Genomic DNA, 26,695 nt, shown 5'->3' with positions numbered 1-26,695 from the left:
AACTCTCTGCATGCTCATTTCAGCACCTCCCCTTCCCTCACCATCATGCTTTGGCAGGGCTTCCCAAGAAATGAGGCCCAAGGGAGGCCTTCCCATTGTTTAACTAGAAAATATAAATGACTTAGAGAAAAACTCCCTATTTGTCCAAAATTACCTGGAAAACTAAAAAAAAAAAAGCTTTGGCCAACAGCTGTCACTATTTAGCACAAGTTCTAATAGGTCTGAATATAAAACATCAAACCACAAAAAGTTAAAAAAAATTAAGTACCTTCACAGTTTTGGATACAGGGAGAATTATCAACCAGACAAGTATTACAAGAGATCACAAAATATATCATAAGTGATTATATGTAATTGAGAAGCTTTTGTAAAAAACAAAACCAGATAAGAAGGTCTCCTCTCAAAAGTGGAAATAAACTTCACAATCAAGATCTCTGATAGGAATCATATATATATATATATAAAACTATATAACCAATGCTGAATGAGCTATAGGAAAACATGTATGCTCATACTGCAGGCAGCTAGGTGGCACTATTGTATACAGAATGCTGGGCCTAGAGGCAGTAAAGACCTGAGTTCAAATCTGCCCTCAGATAACTTCTCTGTGTGACCCTAGACAATTTATTTAAGCTCTGTTTGCCTCCATTTCCTTAATTATAAAATTGGAATAATAGCCATACTTACTCCTCATGGTTGTTTTGAGAATTAAATGAGATATGTGCAAAGTGTTTAGCACAGTGCCTGGTTCAATATAGGTACTGTATAAATGTTAGCTGCTATTATGATTATTATTATCATCATTAGCATGCTAATGTACTCTGGTGAAGCTATGAATTTGACCCAGTCATTCTGGAAAGCAATTTGGAATTTGCTAAAATATTAATATTCTTTGACCCAAAGATTCTACTGCTATGCATATATCCCAAGGAGATCAAAGACATAAAGGACTCGGATAAATGATATTCATTACAATATTTTTTCTGGTAGCAAAGAACTAGAAATATAATAATTACTCATTATTTAGGGAATGGCTAAGCAAGTTGTAGCTAATAAATATAGTGAATATTACTGTGCCAAAAGAAATGATAAGAAGAATTCAGAACATTGTACACAGAGACTGATACACTGTGGCACAATCGAATGTAATGGACTTCTCTACTAATCGCAATGCAATGTTCTAAGACAATCTAGAGGAACTTGTGAGAAAGAACACTAGCCACATCCAGAGAAAGAACTATAGGAGCAGAAACACAGAAGAAAAACGTATGATAGATCACATGGTTCAATGTATATACAATTGGGGATGTTGACTTTGAATGATCACTCTATTGTAAATATTAATAATATGGAAATAGGTTTTGAACAGTGATACATGTAAAACCCAGTGCAATTGCTTGTCAGCTTTGGGAGGGGAGAGGGAGATAGAAGGGAAAGAACATGAATCATGTAACCATGGAAAAATATTCTAAATCAATTAATCAATAAAAAATTTTAAATTTTAACAACAAAAAAAGAATTCCGAGATGAGCAGAATACTCATATGAATTGATGCAGAGTTAAGTAAATGGAGCCAGGAAAACTACAATGTAAATAGAAAGAGCAAAGTAATGAACCACAAATACTGTATAATTATTTTGACCAAGCTTAGTCCTAGAAAAGAGTTTAAAAAAAAACGACATTTTTCCCCTTCATTGAAGAGGCTGGAGGCTATAGGACTGGAATATTATATATTTTTTCAGACATAAGAGTTGTGTTTGGTTTTTGGCATTTTTTCTTCTTTGTTATAAAAGGAATGGCTTGAAGATACGGCAATGGCAATGATAAAGAAGCAAAAGAGAGCATTAAAAAAAATTCCAAAAGGAATTTAAAAAAAAATTATTAAGTAGTCAATATCATTACTGGTACAAATAATTAATTTTTAATTTAATATGAGAGGTATTGTTGACCTCTACAAAAAATTTATACTGGATGATCTTTGACATCTTGCCTCTCATGAAACTTAGCTATCCAGCAACACCAACCTATTTAGAATACAGTTGAGAACCAGGAAACAAGAAGGAAAAATGCCTTTTGACATCATAAATAGCTAATTTAATTTTCATCTACTTTTTAAGTAGATTCTCTTAGGACAGAGAAATCTGTTCTTAGGAATGGAACTTGTTTATTCTACATGGTTTTCAAAAACTTTCTTATTTAGTTTTCAAACTCAGAGCAGAATAAAATAAATAAAATAGAAAAGGAAGAGGGGTTGCCATATTCAGACAAAGTAACATTTGCAAGATCATAGATTTATAGATGAAAGAGAATAGATCCCTGAACCTAAAATCAGGAAGACCTGAATTCAAATATGACCACAGACCCTTAATAGCTATAAAATCCTGGATAAATCTCTTTACCTCTCTGCCATTTTCCTCATTAAAAAAATGAGAATAATAATAATGGCTACCTCCCAGGGTTATTGTGAGGATTAAATTAGATAATATATGTAGGGAGCCAAGATGGAGTAGTAACTAGAGCAGCAGCTCCATTTCACCATGAGAATCCTCTCTGACCAAGATTAAAATATCGCCACAAAATGAATACAGGAGTGAAAGAACCAACAAGGAGACAGAGAGAAACAACTTTCAAGAAAAGAAAAACCCAAAAGGTAGGCAGAGACCATCTGGGGAACTGGGGTGAGAGGAGAACAGAGCCAGCAAAAGGCTGTAACAAGGAGTGAAGAGCAATCCAAGAGCAAACCACAACCCCCACAACCTCCTACTTCACATCTGCTGTCACAGGCTATGAATTTAAGTCCAAGATAACATTTAGACACTGAGAGCCTGCCTGGGCAAATAATGGTCCAAGCCAACTCACACCCCTTGAAATTTTGAACCTGTGGAAAACTCCAGAGTCCCAGCCCAGGGCAATCTCAGCTGAAAGGGCCTGATCTTTGTGGGCCCAGAGTGAAGCCAGGAATCCTAGCCTGGTCTTGGGATAAGGACATAATCCACAGTTTGGAGTGGGGACACAGTTCACAGGGAGAGCCATCCCCAACCCCCCCCATATCTTTTTATCTTTTTCCCCAAAACTGAGGGTGGAGCTCTAGCACAAGGCAATCAAGGGTGTATCTGATTGGGTCAAGAACACAGTGAAACCAAAAACTTGATCCTAAGCCTGAGGCTAGAATTCAATCAACCTTTGCAATGATCAAGTTCAGAGTGAGATCAAAAGCTTACACCCAAGCCTGAGGAAAGTCTTTAAGCTATCAGCATCTCAAGGATCAATTGAATCAGCAGAGGGAGGGGGGATCTCAGGGCTCAGAGCTCTGAGCACTCAGACCATCTGGTAAACTAGTAACAACCCATAAAATAAATATAATAGATAGGAAAAATGAGCAAACCACAAAATAAGCACCTAACTCTAAAGAATTTTTATGCAGACAGAGCAGGGGACAGCGAAAGCAAAGGAAACACATACAAAGTCCAAAAGAAAAATATGGATTGGACACAGAATCTGGAAGAGCTCAAAAAAGACTTCAAAAACCAGTTAAGCGTGGCAAAGGAAAAGTGGGGAAGAGAAATGAAAGTGATGCAAGGAGAAATGAAAGTGATGCATGCAGAAATGGGTCAATTGAAAAAAGAGAACCAAAAACTGACAAAGGAAAACCAGGCCTTAAAAATCAGAATTGACCATCTATAAACTAATGATTTCATGAGAAATCAGAAACAATAAATCAGAATAAAAAAAAAGAGGAAAACATGAAATATCTTATTGAAAAACAACTAATTTAGAAAATAGATCTAGGAGAAACAATTTGAGAATTATTGGACTACTTGTGTAAGAAATAAAATGAATATAAAAGGATAGATTTAAAAATATTAGGGTATTAAAAGATGTATTGGTAGCCATTAGAAAAATGAAGCCACATGCCATGTTAAGAGTCAGTTTAAAAGAAGCTCCCTGTTACCTCCTTTCCCCATCCTGGATCAGCTCCAAGCCACCAAAGAGAGAGAGAAAGTGCAATCCTGGCACTTGATTTCTATCCTTCTGTCTACGTTGTTATGCAAGACAGGAAGCCAGTAAGCTCATGGGAAATGTAGTTTGAAAGACCATTAAAATTCCACAGGAAGTTTAGATCAGAGACCTCAAAATTTCAATAGCACACCTGAAAGCCATGATGAAGGAAAAAACCCTGAACATCATATTACAAGAAATTATCAAAGATAACTGCCCTGAGATCCTAGAATAAGAAAATAAAATTGAAATTGAAAGAATTCACAGATCACCTCCAGAAAGAAATCCTCAAATGACAACTTCCAGGAATGTAATAGCTAAATTTAAGAGCCACCAAGCCAAGGAAAAAATACTTCAAGCAGTCAGAAAGAAACCATTCAAATACCATGGAGCTACAATCAGGATCACACGGGAACTAGAGGCTTCTACATTAAAGGATCAAAAGGCATGGAATATGATATTCAGAAAGGGCAAAAGATTTGGGTTTACATTCCATAGTCACCTACCCAGCAAAACTAAGTATACTCTTTCAGGGGGAAAAATGGTCATTCATTAAGATAGATTTCCAAGCATTCCTGAGGAATAAGCCAGACCTAAACAAAAAATTTGAAGTCCAGTCATGAGACACAAGAGATGCCCAGAAAGGTAAATAAGAAAGAAAAAATTTAAGGGACTCATTAAAGTAAAAATGTTTATAAATCTGTATGGAAAAAGAATTTCTGTAATTCTCAAAAACTATTCATAGTAGTAGAGAAGATAGAAGGAATTTACTCAGAAAGAGGGCAGAGAAGTAAGCTAATTATGATGATATATGGTGATATGATGTATATGTAAATATGATATGGAATGATATATATGTATGTATATGTGTATCCATATGAATGATATGTTAAAAATCAATCAAGGACTGAAAGAAGAGAGGGTTGCACTAAGAGAAAAGGGAAGGGAGAGATAAAATGGGATGTTATATACCATAAAGAGGCATGAAAAATCATTATAGAGAGGGGAGGATAAGGATGGTGACAAGCAATACTTAAACTCCACACTCATTGTAACTGCCTCTGAAAGGGAAAAATTAATATGCTCAGTGGGGTATAAAATTCTATCTTCCTTCAGAGAAGTAGAAGGGAAATAAGACAAGGGAAGGAGGAGGTAATTGAAGGGGAAGTGAGGAGGTGACAAAAAGCAAAATACTGGTGAGGAAAAACGGAGTGAAGGGGAATAGAGCAGGATCTAAAGGGGATAATATGATGGGGAGCAATACACAGTTAGTAATCATAATGCTAAATGCAAATGTGATGAACTCAACAAAAAATGGAAGAGGATAGCAGAGTGGATTAAAAAACAGAATTCTACTATATGTTGTTTGCAAGAAACACATTTGAGGCAGGATAATAATTTATTATGCATCATCTAAAGTTAAAAAAAAAAAGCAGGAGTAGCAATCATGATACCAGACAAAGCTAAAGTAGAAATTGATCTGATTAAAAGAGATAAGGAAGGAAATTACATTTTGCTAAAGGAAATTATAAACAATGAAGTAATATTATTATTAAACATTTATGTACCAAATGGTATAGCATCTAGTTTTCTAAAGGAAAAATTAAAGGAGCTCAAGGAGGAAATAGATAGCAAGACCATACTAGTGGGTGATCTCAACCTTCTCCTTTCAGAACTAGATAAATCAAACAAAAAAAAAATAAGAAAGAAGTAAGGGAAGTGAATGAAATGCTAGAAAAATTAGAGTTAATAGATATCTGGAGAAAACTGAACAGTGATAAAAAGGAATATACCTTCTTCTCAGCAGTATATGATACATATACAAAGTCAACCATGTGCTAGGGCATAGATATATTGCAAATAAATGCAAAAAGGAGAGAACATATGTAAAGTGTTTTGCAAACCTTAAAACACTATAAATCCTAGCTATTTATTATTCATTAAAAAAAAACTTTTTTCCCCTAATTCCAATACAATAGACTAAAGAATTGAGCCTGAGAAGATTAAAACTGAAAGTACAAAAGGTTTTCTGTTCTTTATTTGAAACTCATGTAAAGTCAAAGGAACCTAATGGAAGTAGTTGGTAAAAGAATATTAAGAATAGCAAATTATAATTTTTTCATTTGTTTGCTTTTTTTTTTTTTACCAATTTCTTTTAAGGGCACCATATTTCTCCTCAAACCAAACACCTTACTACAAGCAAAAAATCCATTTGTATTCCTAAGTTGCATACTACCTAAATATTTTTGATAAACCATATCTTTGATCTCAGATATAGTCCTATTCCTAAATAGTTTTTAGAAATTCTTTTTATCTCTGCTTCTCAAGCCTTCAGTCCTTCAAGGCCCAACTAGGTGATCCCTTGGGCTTAGCCTTAGTTGACCAAGAAGTTATTACTACATGGAGCTATAAGAATTAGTTACTTCCCACAGCTAAGTATGGGTCAGAAGTAGGAACTGCACCCTGGTCTCCCTACCTCCTTGGCCAGCCTTTTTTCCAGTGGCATCACGCTGCCTCCATTATATAATTAGTATAAAATTTTTGTGTTTTATTTCTTCAGTGATTCAAATGGCTAATTTAGTGCTTTTTTATTTTAGGGCAAATTTCTATGTTGATAAAAATGTTTTTTTGGGGGTTTTTTTGTGAAATAATGCTTTGATATGATATCTTCTAAATATGATCCTGATCCTGACTGCAGGCCAGGCACTCTATTCACTGTGCCACCTAGCTGCTCCCTACCTCATGACTTAAGATTTGTTAATTTTATTATTAATAGTAAGTAACATGCCATTATATTTTTAGGATGGATGTAGTAGGGATTTATTTCTGAAAGCAATGTTCTTCAGCTGGCTCTGTCATTTTGATTTTTTGTAGGTGTAATCCCTTTCCATGGATTTTCAATGTATGGTAAGTTGGACTTTAAGAGAGTTGTTTACATAACACTTTTATTGACTGTAAACAAAGAAATCACATTTACTCCACCTCCACACTCAGCAAGTTAACCACGCTATAGATATTTTTAATCTTCAGTTTCTTGCGTATGTATTTCATTTAAAAAATAAAGGTTCATTTTCTTTGCCTCTATGATAGCTGTATAGTAAATTAAAAGTTATTCTGAATTCTTTTGGTAAAAATATGTGTGTGTGTGTGTGTGTGTGTGTAAACTTAGTTTTAATGGGTGCTAAATAAGGTGATTTAAGATTCCTGAAGTTTGAGGGCCAATCTCACCAAGAAATTTTAAAAATTTAAATGAACCATGAAGTGTTAGAAGGAAAATACATCAGATTTGATCTCATGCTTTGTCTAGGCTGTTGGTATGTACTACATCTGTTAACATTGATGGGTACAGTCAGCCTCAAGCACACGTGAAGAGAGGCATGAGTGCCACTCTGTCATCCCTTGCCAACCAATGAGGAACTGGAGGAACTGATGAGCCCTTATGGCCTTGATTGCAGTGACAAATAAGGGACAGCTTGAGGAAGCCTGTCATATCCTTCTAGCTTAAAATTTTAAAATTTGGAATTTATTATGATTAATACTTTCTAAAGGGTGTTTTCCTCTTGTTTTTAATCATTTGGTTTGGAATGTGTAGTTTTAATTTCTAGTTTCTAACAGAAAGCTTATAAATCATTGAATATTTTGCTTTATGAAAACTTCATCAGTGCCCAATATTTTTAAAAATCTAGGTTGATCATATAAAGCATGTAAAGCTAGGATCTTCGTAGATGTTGGATAATATTCAAGCTTAAAATATATACATACCTTGCTACCCAGGCAATAGGACGGAATAGTAAAACTACTTAATTTGTGATGCTTTAGGTTCAGCATTTGAACCTATCTTATACCAAATTCAACTTCATGACAAATAGTATCATAGAGAAATTCTAATGTATCTCCTTTTTCTAAAAACAAAAGGGATTTCATGATGGGGGAATGACAATAATACATCTTGTTAAAATTCCACATTCTTGTCCTTTACTCATTAAGTTTAAATTTCATATTTTCTGCTGTATAAAATTAATTTGAATCATGAACAAATTGATCTGAAATACTTTTATAGTAAAACTTGGTTTTATTCATTTAGAGAGACTCTGGTACCATAATAATTAATATTGCTAGGAATTTTCAAAGTAAATAATACCCCATTTTCAAAATTAGCCATTATATAAAAAGAAGTTATTAGAGAATTTATAAAGCACTTAAAGAAAAATGTTCCAGGATCCACAACTACTTTAGCAGAGCCCATTTACCTGTATATTTCTTTTAATTATACTTATGATGATTCTTAAAAACACTGTAATCTAAAGAATTTAGGCAATCCCCACTTTACTCAATTACTTTCAGATAACTTATGTTACCTGAATTTGTCCCTAATTTACCCTGATCATTTTTCCTTTCATTTTGTGCAAGTTAGTAAAGCTCTATTGCCTGACTTTTAAAAATCATTTTCCTAAGGAAGGAATTAGTTTAAAATCCATTAAAAAGATAATGTATGTCAGTTTCACTTAGGTTTCAAGGGCACAGGCAGGTGAGAATTTTTGTTCATAGAAAACCTAATAAACATCAGAAGATTATGGTATGCTATTTGTAATAGCTGTTGTCATTGAGGCAGCTAGGTGACTTACTGAATAGAGAGTCAGGCCTGGAGACAGGAGGTCTTGAACTCAAATCTGGCTTTAGACATGTCCTAGCTGTGTGACCCTAAACAAATCACTTAATCCCAATCCCTTATCACCACTTTTCTCTCTTGGAATTGATAGTATTGATACTAAGACAAAAGGTAAGGGTTTTGTTTTGGTTTTTTAAAGATGTCATTACAACTGGAATATGATTGCCTGGTGGATAGAGACCTAGACTTGAATCAAGGAAGACCTTCCTTCAAGTTTTGCCATGCACATGTTAGCTATGAACAGATCTTCAAGCTTAGAAGTTATAGAGAATATGCTGCCCAGTACTGATAGGAGATTTCTTCATCTAGGACCCCCTTAAGTGGGATGAAAAGAGAGCCAGTTTTTATTCCTATGCTTGTTCCTTTATTATAGAATTCAATATAATGCAATTTTACTATTTTTGCTTCTTCAAATCCTTTTTTGAGTAATTGGCACATATCATAAATAAATGAATGCTACTTTTAATATTAGCTAACTATAAGTGGGCCCTTTTAGTCCTCTGGTAAATATATTGGAAAGAAGTCATATTTTTTCTATTTTCATATAAAATTATTTTCTGTATTCTTTCATCAAATAATAATCTTAAACTTTTCAAAATGTAAGATTAAATATAAGTATCTGAGAAACTATCTGCTTACTACTACCAAAATGAAAGTCTTAAAAAAGCAAAAAAAAGAAAGAGAGAAAGACAGAGAGAGAGAGACAGACAGACAGACAGACAGACAGACAGACAGACAGAGAAAGAGACAGACAGACAGACAGACAGACAGACAGAGAGAGACAGAGACAGAGACAGAGACAGAGACAGAGAGAGAGACAGAGAGAGACAGAGAGACAGAGAGAGAGAGAGAGACAGAGACAGAGACAGAGAGAGACAGAGACAGAGAGAGACAGAGAGAGAGACAGAGAGAGAGAAAGAGAGAGAGAGAGAGAGATCCATACATGCAACATCCAAGTTATTTCTTTATATTGTGATGTCCATGGGGTTAGGACTACGTCTTTTCTAATTTATGTACTGTACCTAACAATGTTTAGTAAATATAGTTGATTTTGAGAATCCTAAAATGGACTTAGAAAGATTAGTAGTAGCATTTTTTCTACCCTTTGCCTATGTATGAAGTTTGTGGGTAGCTCACCAAACTCTATAATTATACATGTATTTAGAAATTTGTTCCTAAAATTGGTTGGCTTTACTTTTCCTTATCTGTCTGATAAATTAAAATGACCAATTATATTAGTATTGATTTTCTTGTGGCATTTTAGTAAACTGAATCATGTTAGTGGAGCCCCAACATGATACATTCCAAGATTACTATGAATGGCTAAAACTGCATATATAAGCAACCACTTGCTAACTCCATACATCACATGATTTTTTGTATATACATATGTATAATAAAGTTTAATTGATAAACTAGACACACAGTAGGATATTACCAACATTAAATATAGAAACAATAAAGTACATTATATATTATGATAAAGTACTATACAGTAGTCTCCTCTTTATAGGTGGGAAATACATTCCAAGATCTCCCAGTGGATGTCTGAAGCCATGGACAGTAGTTGCTTTAACTTTTAACACCTACATTAATTTTACTATATAGTTGTATGCTCTCTTTCCCTGCTTCTGCTCTGTGGCTAGGCACTCCATGTCCTCCCAACTCCTTCCCCCAAAAAAATAAGCCTAAAAAAATCACCCAAGTGAAAACATAAGAACTGATGTGGGAACAGATCATTCTGCAGGCCCAAAGGCATCTGTTCACTCTGGGTTTGGGCCTCCATGTCTCTTTGAACCATATTTTGTCTCCCTTCCTCATCTAGGGGCAGCTCCTTCCAACCTGCCTCCTTCCCCTGGAATGAGTGTTAGTGAAACCATGGTCAACTGAAACTATGGATAAGGAGGAAGACCATTGTACTATATATTACTCTTTATCCTAGGGTTAGAATTCTCTTGCTTTATGCATTTTATATTCAATCATTTTGTTCTTAAACTTTTTAAAAGTGAAAAGAGACCGCGACAGGTAGGAGGCTGATTTATGAGCTCCTTTCACTTCTTGCTCTCCTTAGCCATGGCCATTGAGTGTCTTTAGTTATAGAGCTTCTTACCAATCAATTTTATATCATTGACAATATAGGTCAGTTTTATCTTATTAAAACTAATATATCTTCTGAATTCAGTTTTGTATTTATAAGCCACAAGTTGATTGTTTTTACTCCCCAAAATCTTTATCATACTTCTTTTAAAGAGTTTAAAATCTCAAGAACAAGTTTGTTGTTACCTTTTTACCAGTACGATATAGTTCTTATATAAAATTATAACTTCTTGATATGTTGGGGCAAAATTAAGCCTACATAAGTCAGGCTGGCATGCCTTTCTCTGCTTTGTGCTATGCATTTCTATTAGGTAAAAAAAACATTGCCTTTTCCTTTGTTAAATAGTTCCAGCATCTTTTTGAAAACTGATTTGTTTTAAGCAGATCTCTTTGACCTTCGTACAATCTTCATATTATCTTCTAAATCAAGCTAGTTCGCAAAACACTTCCTTTCAAATTAGATTAATTTCTTTAAGGTTTTAAAATTTCTAAAAACTTATAAAAATCATTCATATGAAGATTTAAATCTGTTTAATTTTTTCATACTATGTGCAGCTAGATGGCGCAGTGGCTAGAGTGCTGTTCCTGGAGTCAGGAAAACTTGAGTTCAAATCCAGTTTCAGATTCTTGCTAGAGGTTTACCTCTAGACAAAGCTCTTAACCTCTCTCAACTTCAGTTTCCTCTTCTGTAAAATATGGATAAACTTGCAAGGTTTAAATGAGATAATGTTTCTAAAGCACTTAGTTCAGTGCCTAGCACACAGGTACTATTTAAGTGCTAGGTATTATTATTGATACAAGATTATTAGTGAAGGAAATAGAGTATCAATCAGAAGAACTTAGATCTTTGGATCTCTGTGGTTCTGTGCCATTTTTAATGTTCTCTGAAGTTTTTGAACTCTTTATTCTTCCAAATGTACAAATGCTGGAAAGTGAATCTGTTTCCTTTACAGAACAATGTGGAAATGAGCTTCTGGACAGTCATCTTGTATATTAAATTATATATGGCCTTATTTTTATCATTTCTTTTTTGTTGTTGTTGTTCAGTGGAAGTTGAAAATGTGCTCTAGAAAACCATTGTCTAGATGTGATTGTTTCAGCTTCTTTTGACTCTACATTATGATAACTTATATTTAGCTCATGTTTTATTCCCACTCTTTTAAATAAAAAATTACTAATTACAGAAAAAAAAAACAAATATGGCCAGATCAAACATAGTATCCTTTTTGGGGATTGGTAGTTTTTACATGTGCTTCAAAACCCAGCATATGGATTTAAAATAGTATAGCCTAAAATTTAAGATAACATAGGTAATAATTAGACACATTTAATTATTACTTCTTGATGAGTACAAGTACTGTAAATGTATGAATTTATTTACTTACATGAGTCACACATTTTTATTCATTAAACTAATAGTTTGCAATGTTGTCAATTATTTTTTTTATCCTTTCAGTTGCTCCACTTTGTTTTCTGTACCATGAACCTTCCAAATTGTATCAGATATTCCGTGAGATGTATGTGCGTTTTTTCTTCAGACTCCATTCCATCTCTTCTCATCATTCTGTAAGTTCATTAGAAATTGAATAAAATTAGTTTATATCTGTAATTTTTTGTTAAAAGACTACATAGTGAGAGATTTTCTTTAATTATATTCAAGTAGACTTGTTAAAATAATACTATAAAACTACACATTTAATTTGTGACATTGAATAATAAATAATAATTCTGGTGTAGAATCAAGGAGATGGGGTGGTTTTAAAAGGGAGGAAATATAAGTACATATTTTATGAAAAACTAGAAAAAAGTCATTGAATAATTAGATTTGGAGAGAAGTATCATCTTTTATATATCAAAACAAATGCAAATTCAGAATTCTATAAAAATTATTTTAATGTGAAAGCATGTTCTAGAAACACTTTTCATGTATGGACCAGCATTTTTTGGTTCTGGAGAAAACAAAACATTTCAGACCATCGATAAAGTAAAGAAATTATTACTTGTTACTTGTTTTCTGAGTTCATGAGTTGATATTTTAGCTACTTATCCATGTAATTTTAAATGTTTGTCCTTATCCTTCTTGTTTAGCTTTGCTAAAATTTTAGAGACAAATAAAAGCAAATTGAGCACAATTTTAAAAAATTCTTTCTTTTCCATTTGCTTTGTTTCTTGCCTTATCTTTATTACTATCTTCTCCCACCCCAACCTTCCAACAGCTAGAATGAGAGGGAATTTTATTTAGTTTTTGAAATGTACTTTATCTTTTTTGAGCCTCTTTGACCCATGTTGAGGTAGTTTTGACCATGTAGTTAAAATTCACAGGCCAGAGACCAAACCTTCTAAAATAATTTTTTTAGTCCTGTTTAATGAGCCATCGTGGTATCTGAGGAAAGTGGTTTTATAGTGAATTAACTATCTGCTCTTTATTCATCTAGTATAATATGCATTGTTTCATGTGGGAGGTTGGAGAAGAGTTATCTATCTTTATAAAATCTAAACCTTATACTGTCTAATTGCAAACTAAAGCTTTTATTATAAAATGATTCTAGGATTACACAAATACAAGCAATGAAATTCTGCCCAGAATCTTAAGACATAAAACATTTGGATAACTTGATTTTGCTCTTCTCCTGCTTTTATCTGGAAGGGAAGTCAAATGGATAAAATCTCTCTTCTCATCTTCTCCCTCAAGGGAAGTCTGATATTTTCTTCCCTCATTTTCCTCAACAGATCTGTACTTCAGGGTTCAAAGCAACCTCTATAGTTACTATTTCCTTAGATAAATAGAAAAATTTGACAATGAATAGTTCTTAGATTTTCTATCACTACCTTCATGCTGACCTTGCAGTTACCTCATTTAATTGCCTGGCTGTCTGATCTTGCGTTGGCCCACTCATTCTTTCTTTTTTTCTTTTTTAAAAGCCCTTATCTTCTATCTTTGAATTAATACTGTGTATTGGTTCTAAGGCAGAAGAGTGGAAAGGACTAGGTAATTGGAATTGAGTGATTTTCTCGGGGTAAGACAGCTTGGAAATATCTGAGGCCAGATTTTCACCCAGGACCTCCCATCTCTGAGCTTCAATCCTCAGAGACACCTCGCTGCCCCTTCCACTCATTTTTTTTTTGTACAACAAGGACTTGCAGGTAGTCAACTCTTTTTTGTGCCAGCATTCAGTTCTATGAATAGGAGATTGTAACAACTCTTTTTCTGTAGAAACTAAAAAACAATATTAACATTTCCCCTGCAGAATTAGTCTTAAGGAATAAAGCTAACTTTCTTACTTCAGGAATCCTTTAGGAATTTCTTTAGACTCCACTTTTCTGTTATTTCTTGTACTACATTAATAATATTTTTTTTATTTGTTAATCAAAGAGTCATGTATAATGACTAACTGATGTCTATCCTGACAGAATGAGAGACTAAGAGAGGGAAGGAAGGGGAGGTTGTACATTAGAGGATGAGTAGGAAAAACAACAGGAAATATTTTTTTCCTAGGAGAGAGGCAACAGGAGGGGAAAGCCATTATGGAGGGAGACAGCAAAGGGTGTGGGGAAGGCGACAGGGAAATATCCGAAAACTGGCAAGTATCCAGAAAAAAACTAATTTCTCTGTGGCCCAAATGATCTGATGTTTCAGGCCAAATAATAGTTTGTTCTATGCAATAGTGTTTTTCCTGGACTATTTGTATATTCTATATCTGATTCAGTGGGGAGACCATTATGTTAAAAATGAGATATCCTGGGACATAAAGAATAAGATGTGTATATACTTAAAAGATGAATGAAAATTTTCATTTGTTCAGTACATGGAATGATATACTAACAATATTTTATACTTGTGTTTTTGTTGCTTAAAATTAAAAATATTTAAGTGATTTACATTAATATTCATGATTTTTTTCATTGTGAACTTGGAAAATATTTTTGGTATCATTTAAGTACCATAACTATATTTTAATGAATTATTATTATGTTAGGGCATTGTTTCACTGTGTTTGCTGTTTGAGACACTTCTTCAAACTCATCTTCCACAACTCTTTTATCATCTACGAGAAATTGGAGCTCAGCCGTGAGTGTTTTTCTCTTATTTGTGTAATAGGGAGACATACTCCCACATTAAGCAACTTATCAATCAACTACATTTATTAAACATGTACTCGGTGAAAGACAATATGGTAGGCTACAAAGCCAAAAGCAAAACTATCCCCGACCTTTTGATGGAGGAGACAATATGCATGTCTATACTTATACAGTTAGAAAGCTGATTGAGGGTAGGGAAGACCCTGGCAGCTGGGACAACCAGGAAAGGTCTAATGCAGAAGTGATGCTTAAGCTTGACTCTCCCGGGGGATAAAATCCTTTGAGATAAATTAACTCTTTTTTTAAATTAACTCTTTCAAGACAGAAATATACCATTAAGTTAAAAGGAACAATAATTATTCAGTAATAAGTTATACCAACAAAATATTCTAAAAAAATATGGAAGAATTTATCCTGTCTGGTATAAAAGTTGCCACAATTAATTCTTTTCTCTTCATGATGCAAGATATTTGTCACAGATGAGTACACAATTTATGAAAACAAATACTGAATTATAATGGCATCATTCAGACTAACATAATATTCTGATTAAACAAAGCCAATGAAGATGTAATATTGAATTAAATTGCTGAGATGCATTAAAGGAAATATTGATTCATTTTATTTTGATAGTTTGGTTCCTTCTTCAAGTTGTTCAAATAATAATTCATTGATTATTTCATTTAGCAAACATATTAAGCATACTCTACTACATTAGGTACTAAAAATCCAAAGATAAGACATGATTCAATCTCTGTTTCCAAGAAACTTTCAGTCTGGTAGCAAAGTGAGATTAGAAAATTAAGAGGGTCCTTTCACCTAAGAAGGGACTTTAGGCAGAGGAAATAACAAATATGAATGGATGGATAGATGGATAATAGACAGAAATAATATAGGTATATAACTAAATACACACTATATTAGATACAGATTAGATACAGATATATCCTATATATTTGGATATGAAAGGAGACAGAGATAGAGTATATAGATATAGGTAATTTTGACAGAAAGCTCTGTTAACTAGGGGAGAATCAAGAAAAGTATTTGAACTAAGCCTTGAAAGAAACGAGGGACTCTAAGTGGCAGTGAAGCAGGAGTGTTCTGTAAATCTGGAGAACAGCCAATGGAAAGGCATGGAAATTGATGATTGAGTATATAGTATGAGGTATAATAAGAAGGCAAGTTTGGCTGGATGTGAAAAGAAGTAATATCTGCTTAAACTAGGAAAATAGTTTAGAGCCACATTTTAAAGGACTTTAAATACAAAATTAAAAAGTATGTATTTGATTCTTGAAATCATAGGGAGCCACTAGAATTTTTTAAGATTGAGAGTGGAGAAGGTAACATGGTCATCTTTTTTAAAATGACTTTGACAGCTTTGTGTTGGATGGACTGGAGTGAGGCAAGGGAGACCAGGTATAAGCTGTTACACGATATCAAGTAAATAATAGTGAGAGTCTAAATTAGTGTAGTAAAGGTGAGAATGGAAAGATAAAAACAATAAATATTGTGGAAAACATAAAGAAATAAGATGTAGCAATTGATTGCATCTGTTAATGAATAAGGATGATGAGTCAGGGATTGCAATGAGCTTGCCATCCAGTATGACTAAAGGTATTTTGAAAGGAGTGATCCCTTCTAAATGGTATAATTAAGAAATGATTCATGGAAAAGATGGTACCTGATTGTATTATGGCTTGCCTACAATACATTTCATTTTTTATTCTCTCTTCATTTTGAATCAATATAATCTAAAAAGCAGAAAGCAAAGGAGAATTTCTCATGGCTGACTTAGAGATCTTAGCAGTTACTTTTCAGCTTCCTGATATTTTAATCCTGCATATTATAACACTGTGGTACAGAATTCTGTGCGGGTCTTCTGTCTTCCAGAGAATAATTGCATTTTTAATTTCCTAAGTATATCCATAAGATTCTGAAAGGAGTATTTCTGATTATAGGATAACTTTATCTTATTCTGAATATTTAATTTTTTTTAATTATAGATGCCACTTCCCCTCCCCCCCCCTTTTCCCCTTCATTACAGACTTCGTATATCATTTAAGTGGATGGTACGTGCATTCTCCGGTTACCTGGCCACAGATCAGCTTTTGCTTTTATGGGACAGAATCTTAGGATACAACTCTCTGGAAATTCTTGCTGGTAATATGGAATGTTTGTTTTTAAACTATATATGTATCACCAAAAAAGGACAATCATTTTCTTTATGTAGAGTGAAATGTTCTAACAGGATTTCCCTCATCTATAGGTATTTATAGTATTTTATTTAGAATCTTGGTGTAGTAAAAAGAGTTCTAGAAAAGGAGTCAGAAAACATAGATCCTAGTTCCATTCCTGATGCTAGTTGTCTTTGAAACTTTAACCAAGCCTAGAGCCTCATTTTCTACATCTGTAAAATGAATTTGCCTTACATAATCCTCAAGGCCCCTTGCGGTTTTGAAATTCCATCTACCTACCATGATGATAGAAGACAATAATAATTGTTTAACTGAATGAAATTAAATCATTAAGTATTAAGATTAAATTTAATAAGGGTAAAAATTAAAGTCACTTCATTAAAAAATTTGCCTGTAGAACTAGATAGAAAAAGTAAAAAGGAAGATGGGATGATAAAGGATAGAGAAGATGAGGCTATAAAACAGTTGATGTGAAAAAGACCTGGGTTGTTTTTGGTAGAAAGTTAATTCAGTGTGAGCTCACATCCTGATATGCCATGTCCCAAAGCTCATGTTCTCTTTCTTAAATATTTTTTAAAACCTGTGATTTTGTCACTGCATGTGTACTACCTTCATGATGTACCCCACAACACCTCTGTAACTTTGTACAAGTTTCCCATTGTTTCTGGGGCCAAAAAAAAAATCTATCACTCTGCTGCCAGTCTAGTAATGCATTTCTCTAAACTTAACTAGGCAAGTCTTGGGAAAGCAGACATACCGTCTTGCCTAGACTTACTTGGAGTCTTTCTAGTTTTATAGTACTTGCCAGAGTTTACACTTTCCTGACAAAGCCTTCAAGAATACAGTCATCCCTGTGATGAGGTATCACAGTAGAGTGTTCTGAGAAAGAGAGGTGCCTAACTGGTGAGACCACATAGAGACTGTTTTACCTAGTTTGAGGCATCACATATTAAAGTGAATTTAGAAGTGGGTGACCCAGAATGGTGATGGAATTCAAAACCCCAACTTAATTGTTTGAAGGAACCAGAAATGTTTATCCTGGAGAAGAAAAGAATTAGGAAGAACATGTCTTTAAATAGTTAAGGGTTTGTTATGTGGACCAGTGATTAGATTTTTTCAGCTTGAAATCAGAGGACATAACTAAGATCAATGAGGAGCAGTGACTTTAAAGAGAAAGACATTTTTAAAGAACTTCATTGTGAGAAGGCAGATTTTTACTCAATATTCAAACAAAATCTGCCCTTTATTCCTCCACCCCAAAAAAGAACCTCAACTTCCTAACAATATAAAGAAAAATTTCCTAGTCATTTAGACTGTTCAAGAAGGAATGGATTGACTTGGAAAATAGTGAGTTCTCCCTCACTATATATATCCAAACAGAAGCCATGTGACTCTTCACTAAGGACACTGGAAATGTGGTTTATACTTCAGGTGAGGGTTGGATTTGATGACCTTTAACACCTTTTTTTTTACTTTGTGGTTCTATGATTCTCTGACCTATGATAAGAGTTTAGTTCTAGTTATTTCTGATACTTAGGCAAAATTAAGGGCTCTGAATCTACAGTGGTATGCCAGATATTCATTTCCAATGCCAAAGAATTCAGGACTTGTCCCTATCTAATACCTCAATTAGCTCTCCCATTCATTTCCATTCATCATGACCTCTACTCACTCTTTTTGAGCTAATCAAGGTTTATTTTGCCAGAGCAGTTAGGAATTTATCACCTTTATTAGGCTAATGGGCCTCCCTTTATGGACTGCCTGATTTCCCAAACTAAGAATAGAGTTGTTAAAGCTGAAGTTGCTCTCTTTTCTTAGGCCACATTCTATCTTCATTATGTTTCTTTTTACCAATCTCATCACTCACTCACAGTATTAGAGTCCTAGTTCAAACTCTTCTTATCTCCCTCTTGACATACTGCTTACTAAGAGGTTTTCATGCTTGTATTATTTCCTCTCTCCAACTTTCCTCCATATGGTTGCCAAAATAATTTTCTGAAAGACACAGATAGGATCATATCACTCCTCTCCCAAAAAAAGTTCATTTAAAGCACTCCACTATCTGTTTCCAACCTATTTTTCCTGTATTCCAGCCAAATTTGTAGTTCCCAAAATTTGACATTGTATCTCCTGACTGTCTATACTGTTCCTAAAGTGCACTCCTCAACTCCAACTCTTAAGAATCCTTCTTTTCCTTCAAAGAAACTTGGATCTTTTAAAACATGTAGTACCCCTTACTTCCCCCAGTTATTGGTAATCTCTCCTTAAAGCACCTAGTATTTACTTTTATTTTTTAATATCCCCATTTGAGTGTAAGCTCCCATGAGCTCTTTTTATTTGGGGGGCGGGGGGAATGGAAGAGGCAAAGATAGGATTCTCCCATCCCTAGAGAACCTCAAGCAGAATCTCTATAACCATGTTTCGTGTTTGTTACTTAAGGGACTTCTCTTCAGGCAGAAATTAGAGTAGATAGCCTCTTTGGAAGCTTGATATTCAGCAATTCTCTAAGTTACATAAAAGGTTTGTGCCACTAGAATCCAGGTAATAATAATAATAATCCTCATTTTTATAGAACTTTAAAGTTTATGAAGTGCTTTCTTTCATGATAGCCCCTTAAGGTAGATAATGCAGGTATTATTATCCCCATTTTACAACTAAGAGAAATGAAGTGCCAAGACTTGCCCAACACACCTAATAAGTGTTGGAGCTGGTGTATTGAGGCCCAGTGCTCCCTCTTTTATCCAGTTCCTGTTGATCCAGCTGTCCCTAATTATCTGAGAGTTTCTGGCTCCAATATCCAATCTGAGCCCCATTGCTTACCTAAGGAATGTTTTTTTTTTTTTGCATTGTAGTTTAAATACTAACTTAAAGAAAATTTTTCTCTTTCCCTAATAGTGCTGTCTATGCTGTCATATTGGTTCCATATTTATTTATAGTTCTCTCATGGTCTTTCATGTAACTGCCCAAGAGATAATCCTTATTAAACATTAAACTAAAACAACAACTTATTGCGATTTAACATGTATACAGGAGGCATTGGCATAATCATACCAAAGTAACGCAGGCATGAGAAATGGAGGGGAGAAGGGAGAAGCTGCTCTATCACAGAGTATAAAGTACTTACTTAATTATATTTCATTTTTTCACTTGTGCTAAATAGATCTGGGCCTGAATGTAATTGGAATTATCAGGAAAATCAAATGCACAGCAGTCATCAGCGCAATAGAATGAAAAGAGCATTGGACTCGGGAGTTAGGAGATTCAGATGCCCATTCTGACTTGGCCATTTATGAGCCCATTAAGCTGGGCATGCTGCCTGGAAGTCAGTTTTCTAAACCACAAGATGAGAAGGATGGACTAGATGAGTTTTTACGTCCCTTCCACTTCTAAACTTCAATGATTCTATGAAGGATGCATTTCCCCACTCTATCCCTTCTTCTAGAGTAGGACATTAAATTCTAAGCCTTCAAATAAATACTTTTGGGGGGTAATCTTGAGACTTTTTATTTTTTCTCTTCTTTCATCTTCCAACATATGAATCGTATTCTTGCTGTGAAAAGTTAGGAATGTTGTAAAAATAGTGTTCTATTGAATTGTCATTTCCTATAGGAGAAATCATGGTAAAATTAAAATTTTCAAAAAATAAAGTATCTATATTCCATTACCAACCACATCTTTGAAATTACTAATGGCCTAAGTGTATGTATGTAGGTATATAAATGTCTGTGTATATACATGAACATATACATTCATGTGTTTTATATATATGTATATATGTCTGCTTATGTGTATATAGATAGATTGCCAAGACTTATGAATAGGAAAATTAGATTATTAATAAAGTTGACTATTAAGCATTTCATCCATGGTATTGAAAGTTCCTTTTTATTTTTGAACTAAAATTTCCTTTTATATTGAACTAAAATCTCCCTCCCTAGAGATTCTACCATCAGCTTCTGGTTCTGCTATTTGGAGCTACATAAGAGACAGCCTTTTAATATTAAAGATTATTCCTTCCCCTAACTCCTCTCTATTCCTGTCCAAATCCCCTTCTTTTGGATTTGTTCTAAGTTCTTTCTGGACAACACATTTTAGTTCAGAGGAGGATACTATATAAGGAACAACTTCTAATGATTATAATCATTTATAATTGGAATGAATTAAGTGGCAAATTCCAAAAATGAAAAAGATTTAAGTAGAGGGTTGATAACTGCTTGTCAGAGATACTGGAGAAAGAAATTCCTTTATTGTTTAAGATATTGTAACAAATGACTTCTGAGCTTCTGAGGAGACTTCTGAGGAGAAAAGGAACTCGTTGAACATTGCCTTTCAGGGGCAGCTAGGAGGCTAAGCAGAGAGAGAGCCAGGCCTGGAAATGGGATGCCTTGTATTCAAATCTGACCTTAGATACTTCCTAGCTGTGTGACTTAATTCCAGTTGCCTAGTCCTTCACCTTGCTTCTGCCATGGAAGCAACACATAGTATTGATTCTAAGGTGGAAGGTAAGGGATTTTTAGAAATTGACATTGCCTTTCCCAGTCTAGTTTCCTATTTACTTTTTCAAAAACATTAAAAGGGAGAATTCCTGGCAGTTCTGAAACTGAGGGCCAAAATTGACAGTAGTCCCCTCACTTTAGATCTCAGCTAAAAATGTATAAGAATAGATTATTTTGTGCAAATTATGTTTAGTCTTGCTCCCAAAAGAATATTTTTATGAATAAATAAGCATGATCCCTTGCTTATCTTAGTGTAGCTTTTGAGAAAATATCAGAATATTAAGAATTTGTTTCAGTTTGGAGAATTGGCACTTCATCCAGAGCTTTTATTGTGTTATAGTGAAAAGAGCATTTAACTGAGGGTCAAAAAACCTGGAGATCTAGCCATTACGCTTCTATTTCATTATATGACTTCTAGCAAACCATTTATTGGGCCTCAGTTTCCCCAAATAGAAGATGACTTAATTGGACTAGATTGTCTCTGGCTCTGATATTCTATGAGTCAAAGATTGTGGTGTTTAGTTTAAAGTAAAAGTATCTATGCAATATTATTGATGCAGTTCTTTAGTAATAAAAGATTGGATATATCTGTAAAGTCAAAAGGAAACAAGAGAATTACTACTTTTCAAATTAAGGCCTTAATTCAGTTAACAAATATTCAAAAAATATGAGAAATTGTGGATCTTGGCTCTGTGACAAACAGTGCTATTCTGAGGAAAGGCTGGACAAGCCTAACATTACAGCAGACCAAAAGGAAATTCTGTGATGTGACACCAAGATAAATAAAGATTGTGAGTACATAAGCATTTCGGAACCTGAGGTCAGTTGGTGAGCTGCCCTTATTTTTTCTTCCCCCCCCTACCTTTGGAAAAGTTAATTGCTTCCACTTCAGAGCTCCTTCCTGATCTAACAAAGAGAATTTTCAGAGCCCAGTCTAACCTCCCTGGACATTCAGCAACCAAAGGAGAGAAAACAGTCTGTCCCATTATTGCTGGAGTGTCATGCTAAATAAAAATGGAGGGCAATAGACTGACAATGGAAAGAAGCTGCTCATCCAAAGAAATAGTTTATATTTGATATTTTTGTAAGCCTAATAGTCCATGACTCTAAAGTCTAACTTTTTCTGTTTTCAGTTTTTAAAATAATGTCTTTCTCCTCATTATCTTTTAACCACACTATATATAGCTCACTTGGACTTTCTGCTAGTTATCCTGCATGGGTAAAGAACACTCACTACTAAGGGGATCAGGAAAGGCTCCCTATAGGAGGTGGCACCTGAACTGAGACTCGAAGGAAGCTAAGGATTCTGAGAGGCAGAGGTGAGGAGAGAGTGCATTTCAGGCATGGGGCACAGCCTATGCAAGGGCTTGGAGGTGGGAGATGGCATATTGAGTTGTAGGCATAGCAAGTAAGCCACATGAAGGGGAGTAGTGTAAAGTACATCTGAAAAGGTAGGCTAGTAGCAAGACTGTGCAAGGCTTTAAACATCAAAGTGAAGAGTTTGTATTTCTCAGGGGCCATAGAGAATCCCTGAAAGTTCTTGAGTAGAGGGGGTGGCATGTAAGCCTTAGGAAGCTTATTTTGTCAGCTCTGAGGGAGAGGAGGGATTGAGAGGAGAGAGACCGGAATGAGGAGCCAGCCTAGAGGCTGGACAGTCCAGGACAGAGGCACTAGGAACATGGATGAGGCTGTTTGCTGTTTGCTTATGGGGTGGATGCAAAAGATCTATGGAGACAAGCCTGACTAGGGCTGTGGGGGTGAGAGAGAGTGAAGATTGAGGACAGTTCCGAGTGTCTGAACTCTGAGAACTAGAGGGACAATGCATGGTGCCCTTAGCAGAAAGAGCTGTGCTCCTTTCTCCATGGGGTTTGTCTTAATCTGTACCTCATTTAAAATGACCTGAGAGAATAGGCATTCATATGGTGTTGCCTGTGGGGATTTGAGTCTATCAGTGGCATAAAGAGATGTCACTGTAAGAGTTTTCTCCTAATTGTAAGGAATTTAAAATGTAGTTTCTTGCCTATCGGCACCCAAAACTTTATTGTAATATGTATTTTATTTTAAGGAGATCCCTTTCTTCTGTATCAAACTATGATACTTTTAAGTCGACCAATAGTGGCATTTCCCCCTCATTTCACTGGGTGTGCCTCACTTTTAGAAACTTAAAACTTTTCATAATAATCCTCAGATCTTTTTGATGATAAGAGCTCACCTGTCTTTAAGATGTTGTTTTTCACACTGTGCTATATGGAACCTTAAGCTCTACAAAACGTTTTTAAGAGGTTCTCAAAGTGGTATATTGTCATGGCATGACATAGAATCATAGAAATTAAACCTGCATGAGTCTGCAGAGGTCATCTAAGTCCAAAACCTTCACTGTACAACTGAGCAAACTAAGGCCCAAAGAAATTGAGTGACTTCCGCAAAGTAGTCCAGCAGGATCCATTCTAGAACTGAGAGGTATTAACCCTAATACAATGCTCTTTCCACCATACCACATTGATAATCTTGTTCAGTTTCTGTTTCTAGGGCCTGTCCCAAATTATTACAGTGATTCCTTCCACAATCTTAAAATCTAAGAACGATTGTTCTGGGCTACCACATTATCTGACTAAAGCCAGAAAGGCCTTCTCCTCTAAGATAACCCACTTTTTTCTTCTTGTCTTTCTGCCTAAATAAGAGCATCTAGTTCTTCTTCATCTTAGCACATAGTTGTTCAAATTCTTTACATCTTATCCACAAATAGATTCTAAGATTTAACCTACTGTCAGTTGTAAATAGTAAATATAAATATCTGCTTTTGCCTTGGTTCACTTCCCACTTTCTTGACCCAGAATGTTTGTTTCTTCTACCTATACTTAAACTTTCTCCATTTTTCATTAGTTAAATATTATATAGCAAGTACACGATACTTTGAAATACCTTGTAAAGAAACTTTTGATTGTTTGCATTTTAGAATTTAATGCTATTAGGAAAATTATTGTTTTGTTTCTCTTCTTATTAACATTTTCTTCCCATGTAGCTTTACTGAGATGAGTGCTCCCTCCTCCCGTGCAGATCACAACCCCTCCACTCATTTGCATCCTGTGTAATTGCTATCTGCATCTTTTCATCAGTCCTCTGTAGAGGATCTAACCTGGGAGCTGGGAGACCTTCCTCTGCTTTGTTTCTAATATTTGGGGATTACCAGTATGATCCTATTTAGAATTAATCATTTAAATGCAAAAAAGATTGTTTGATTTGAAGAGGAGAGGAGGTATAAAAGATAATTTGAATTTTCAATAGTGTTACTTTCTTATTTAACTTCAATGAACTTTTTTTAGGGGGTGGGAGGTGGGAGTAGACATTCTAAAATAAAAACAGTTAATAGGAATTTGGTTTGCACAAGTTGCCAAGTCTTCTCACTCAAAACCAGAGCAGGTATATGCTTGATCAAGGTAAATGTGTTGAACGGTTCAATAGGTCAGCAGTTGAAAATACTGTGCATTCTTTTTCAGTTCTGGCAGCTGCTGTGTTTGCTTTCCGAGCAGTAAACCTGATGGAGGTGACATCACTGGCTGCGGCTGAAGTAAGGATAAGTTTCACTTAGAGGAGAGGAGATTGAAATACTTTCTGAAATACTGCCAACCACAGCAATTTAAGCTTTAGATGCATAAAGCATGCATTACTCTGTTTCATTTTTTAATTTATATAAAAACTGAGAGATCTAAGCTCAAGAGCATATTTAAACACTTAAATCTTCACTATATGGTCAAAGATGTCTTGGGCAGTGTTGTATGATAACCATTGTAGGCACTGTATGTCTACTAACATCAGTGTTGGCATCCCAGCTTGTTGTTGTTATTGTTCGTATCAGTGTATTATGTCCACAGTACAGCGAAACATGAGTAAACAGAGCTTTATAGCTATAGCATTGAATGGCATATATATAAATGACATTACATATATATATATATACATATATATACACACACACATATATCTTAGTATTTGTTTTCCATTTTAAAAAGATTCTCTGCCAATCATTTAAAAACAATGTTCTCTAAATGGTATATTTTATACTTAAATATGACCTGAAATCATGAGCTACAGTGTTACTAAATCTAATATCTTATAGAAATGTAAGTCATAGCCCCAAAATGGCCACCAATATTATATCTTTAAAAGGAGTGAATATTTGTGTGTCTTGCAATTGAATACATATAATTGCTGCTTCAGAGTTATTGACTTAAAGTCCTACATTCCTTATACTAGTATAACAGGATGAGGATTCATAATGTGCATTTATTTATAGAAACAAACTGAAATATTAGACCTCTTATAAACCCATGCTACCTTGTATATTTCGAGTTGCTTTAAAGTCCATCTCAGTTCCTGACAGCATAGTAGCTTTTTGCATTTGCACTGAAATGAAAGAATATAAAAAGAAAAAAAAACAATGGGGTGATGTTAAGGAAGTCCATTTAAGATTATTATTGATGCTAAAAGTTTATTGCTGTGACATTTGCTATTGTCTTATTTCTTATATTTTGATGGTTAAAATATCCGTTTTTAACAATCTTTTTTGTTTGTTTTAGGCTGTGCTTGCTGACCTATCTACTTTAAAAGTTATGCCTCTTCTTCAAATTTTTCTTTTTGCTACTGTCACTTGATCTTCTGCAAGGTCACTGACAGAACACATCTAGTTTTTCCATTAGAAACTAATCATGAACTATGCAATCTCTGCATAAAACCAAAATTAACCTCTGCATATCAACCAATAAAGATCATGTTCCCTTTGCAGTTAAACCTAAGTAGTTTTTCACTTTATAAAACAATAACTTTGCACATCAAATATTGCATTGCATGCTGCTGAATTTCATCAAAGGAGAAATACAGTTTTCATGATAATATGGAGAAATGCTCATTTGTGCATAATGTATATTTGTATAAATGCATATAAATGCTGATCTATAAAGGGCATGTAACAGTATATGCAATAAGAATGAAAATACTGTAATAAACTCTGTAAGAGCTAATGTAGCTCCTATGATGATTCTCTTACATCAGGTTGAAGATTTCTCTCCAGATAATGTTTTATTTTATCTTTTGAACTTGGCTTTCACTCAAAGCCAGAATAAAAACTTGAATAGGATACTGCCTTAAATGAAAACAGA

General features: G+C 34.5%; 1 protein-coding gene across 2 annotated transcripts in view; it reads left to right on the top strand.

Moving 5' to 3' along the window:
* Window positions 1-26,327, top strand: part of TBC1D19 (TBC1 domain family member 19) — a 108,634-nt gene extending 82,307 nt beyond the window's left edge. For both annotated transcript variants that reach the window (XM_044680776.1, XM_044680775.1), the window contains 6 exons: window positions 6,874-6,906; window positions 12,222-12,331; window positions 14,743-14,834; window positions 16,893-17,008; window positions 25,037-25,107; window positions 26,117-26,327. In XM_044680776.1, the coding sequence (XP_044536711.1) occupies window positions 6,874-6,906; window positions 12,222-12,331; window positions 14,743-14,834; window positions 16,893-17,008; window positions 25,037-25,107; window positions 26,117-26,191 (497 nt within the window). In that variant the 3' untranslated portion in view covers window positions 26,192-26,327. The remainder of the gene's footprint in view (window positions 1-6,873; window positions 6,907-12,221; window positions 12,332-14,742; window positions 14,835-16,892; window positions 17,009-25,036; window positions 25,108-26,116) is intronic.
* Window positions 26,328-26,695: the final 368 nt, after the last annotated feature.

Source organism: Gracilinanus agilis, chromosome 6 (genome assembly GCF_016433145.1).
Source record: "Gracilinanus agilis isolate LMUSP501 chromosome 6, AgileGrace, whole genome shotgun sequence".
In the NCBI taxonomy this organism is placed as follows: Eukaryota; Metazoa; Chordata; class Mammalia; order Didelphimorphia; family Didelphidae; genus Gracilinanus; species Gracilinanus agilis.
Note: the sequence above shows the minus strand (reverse complement) of the source record. Positions and strands in the feature narration are given on the sequence as shown.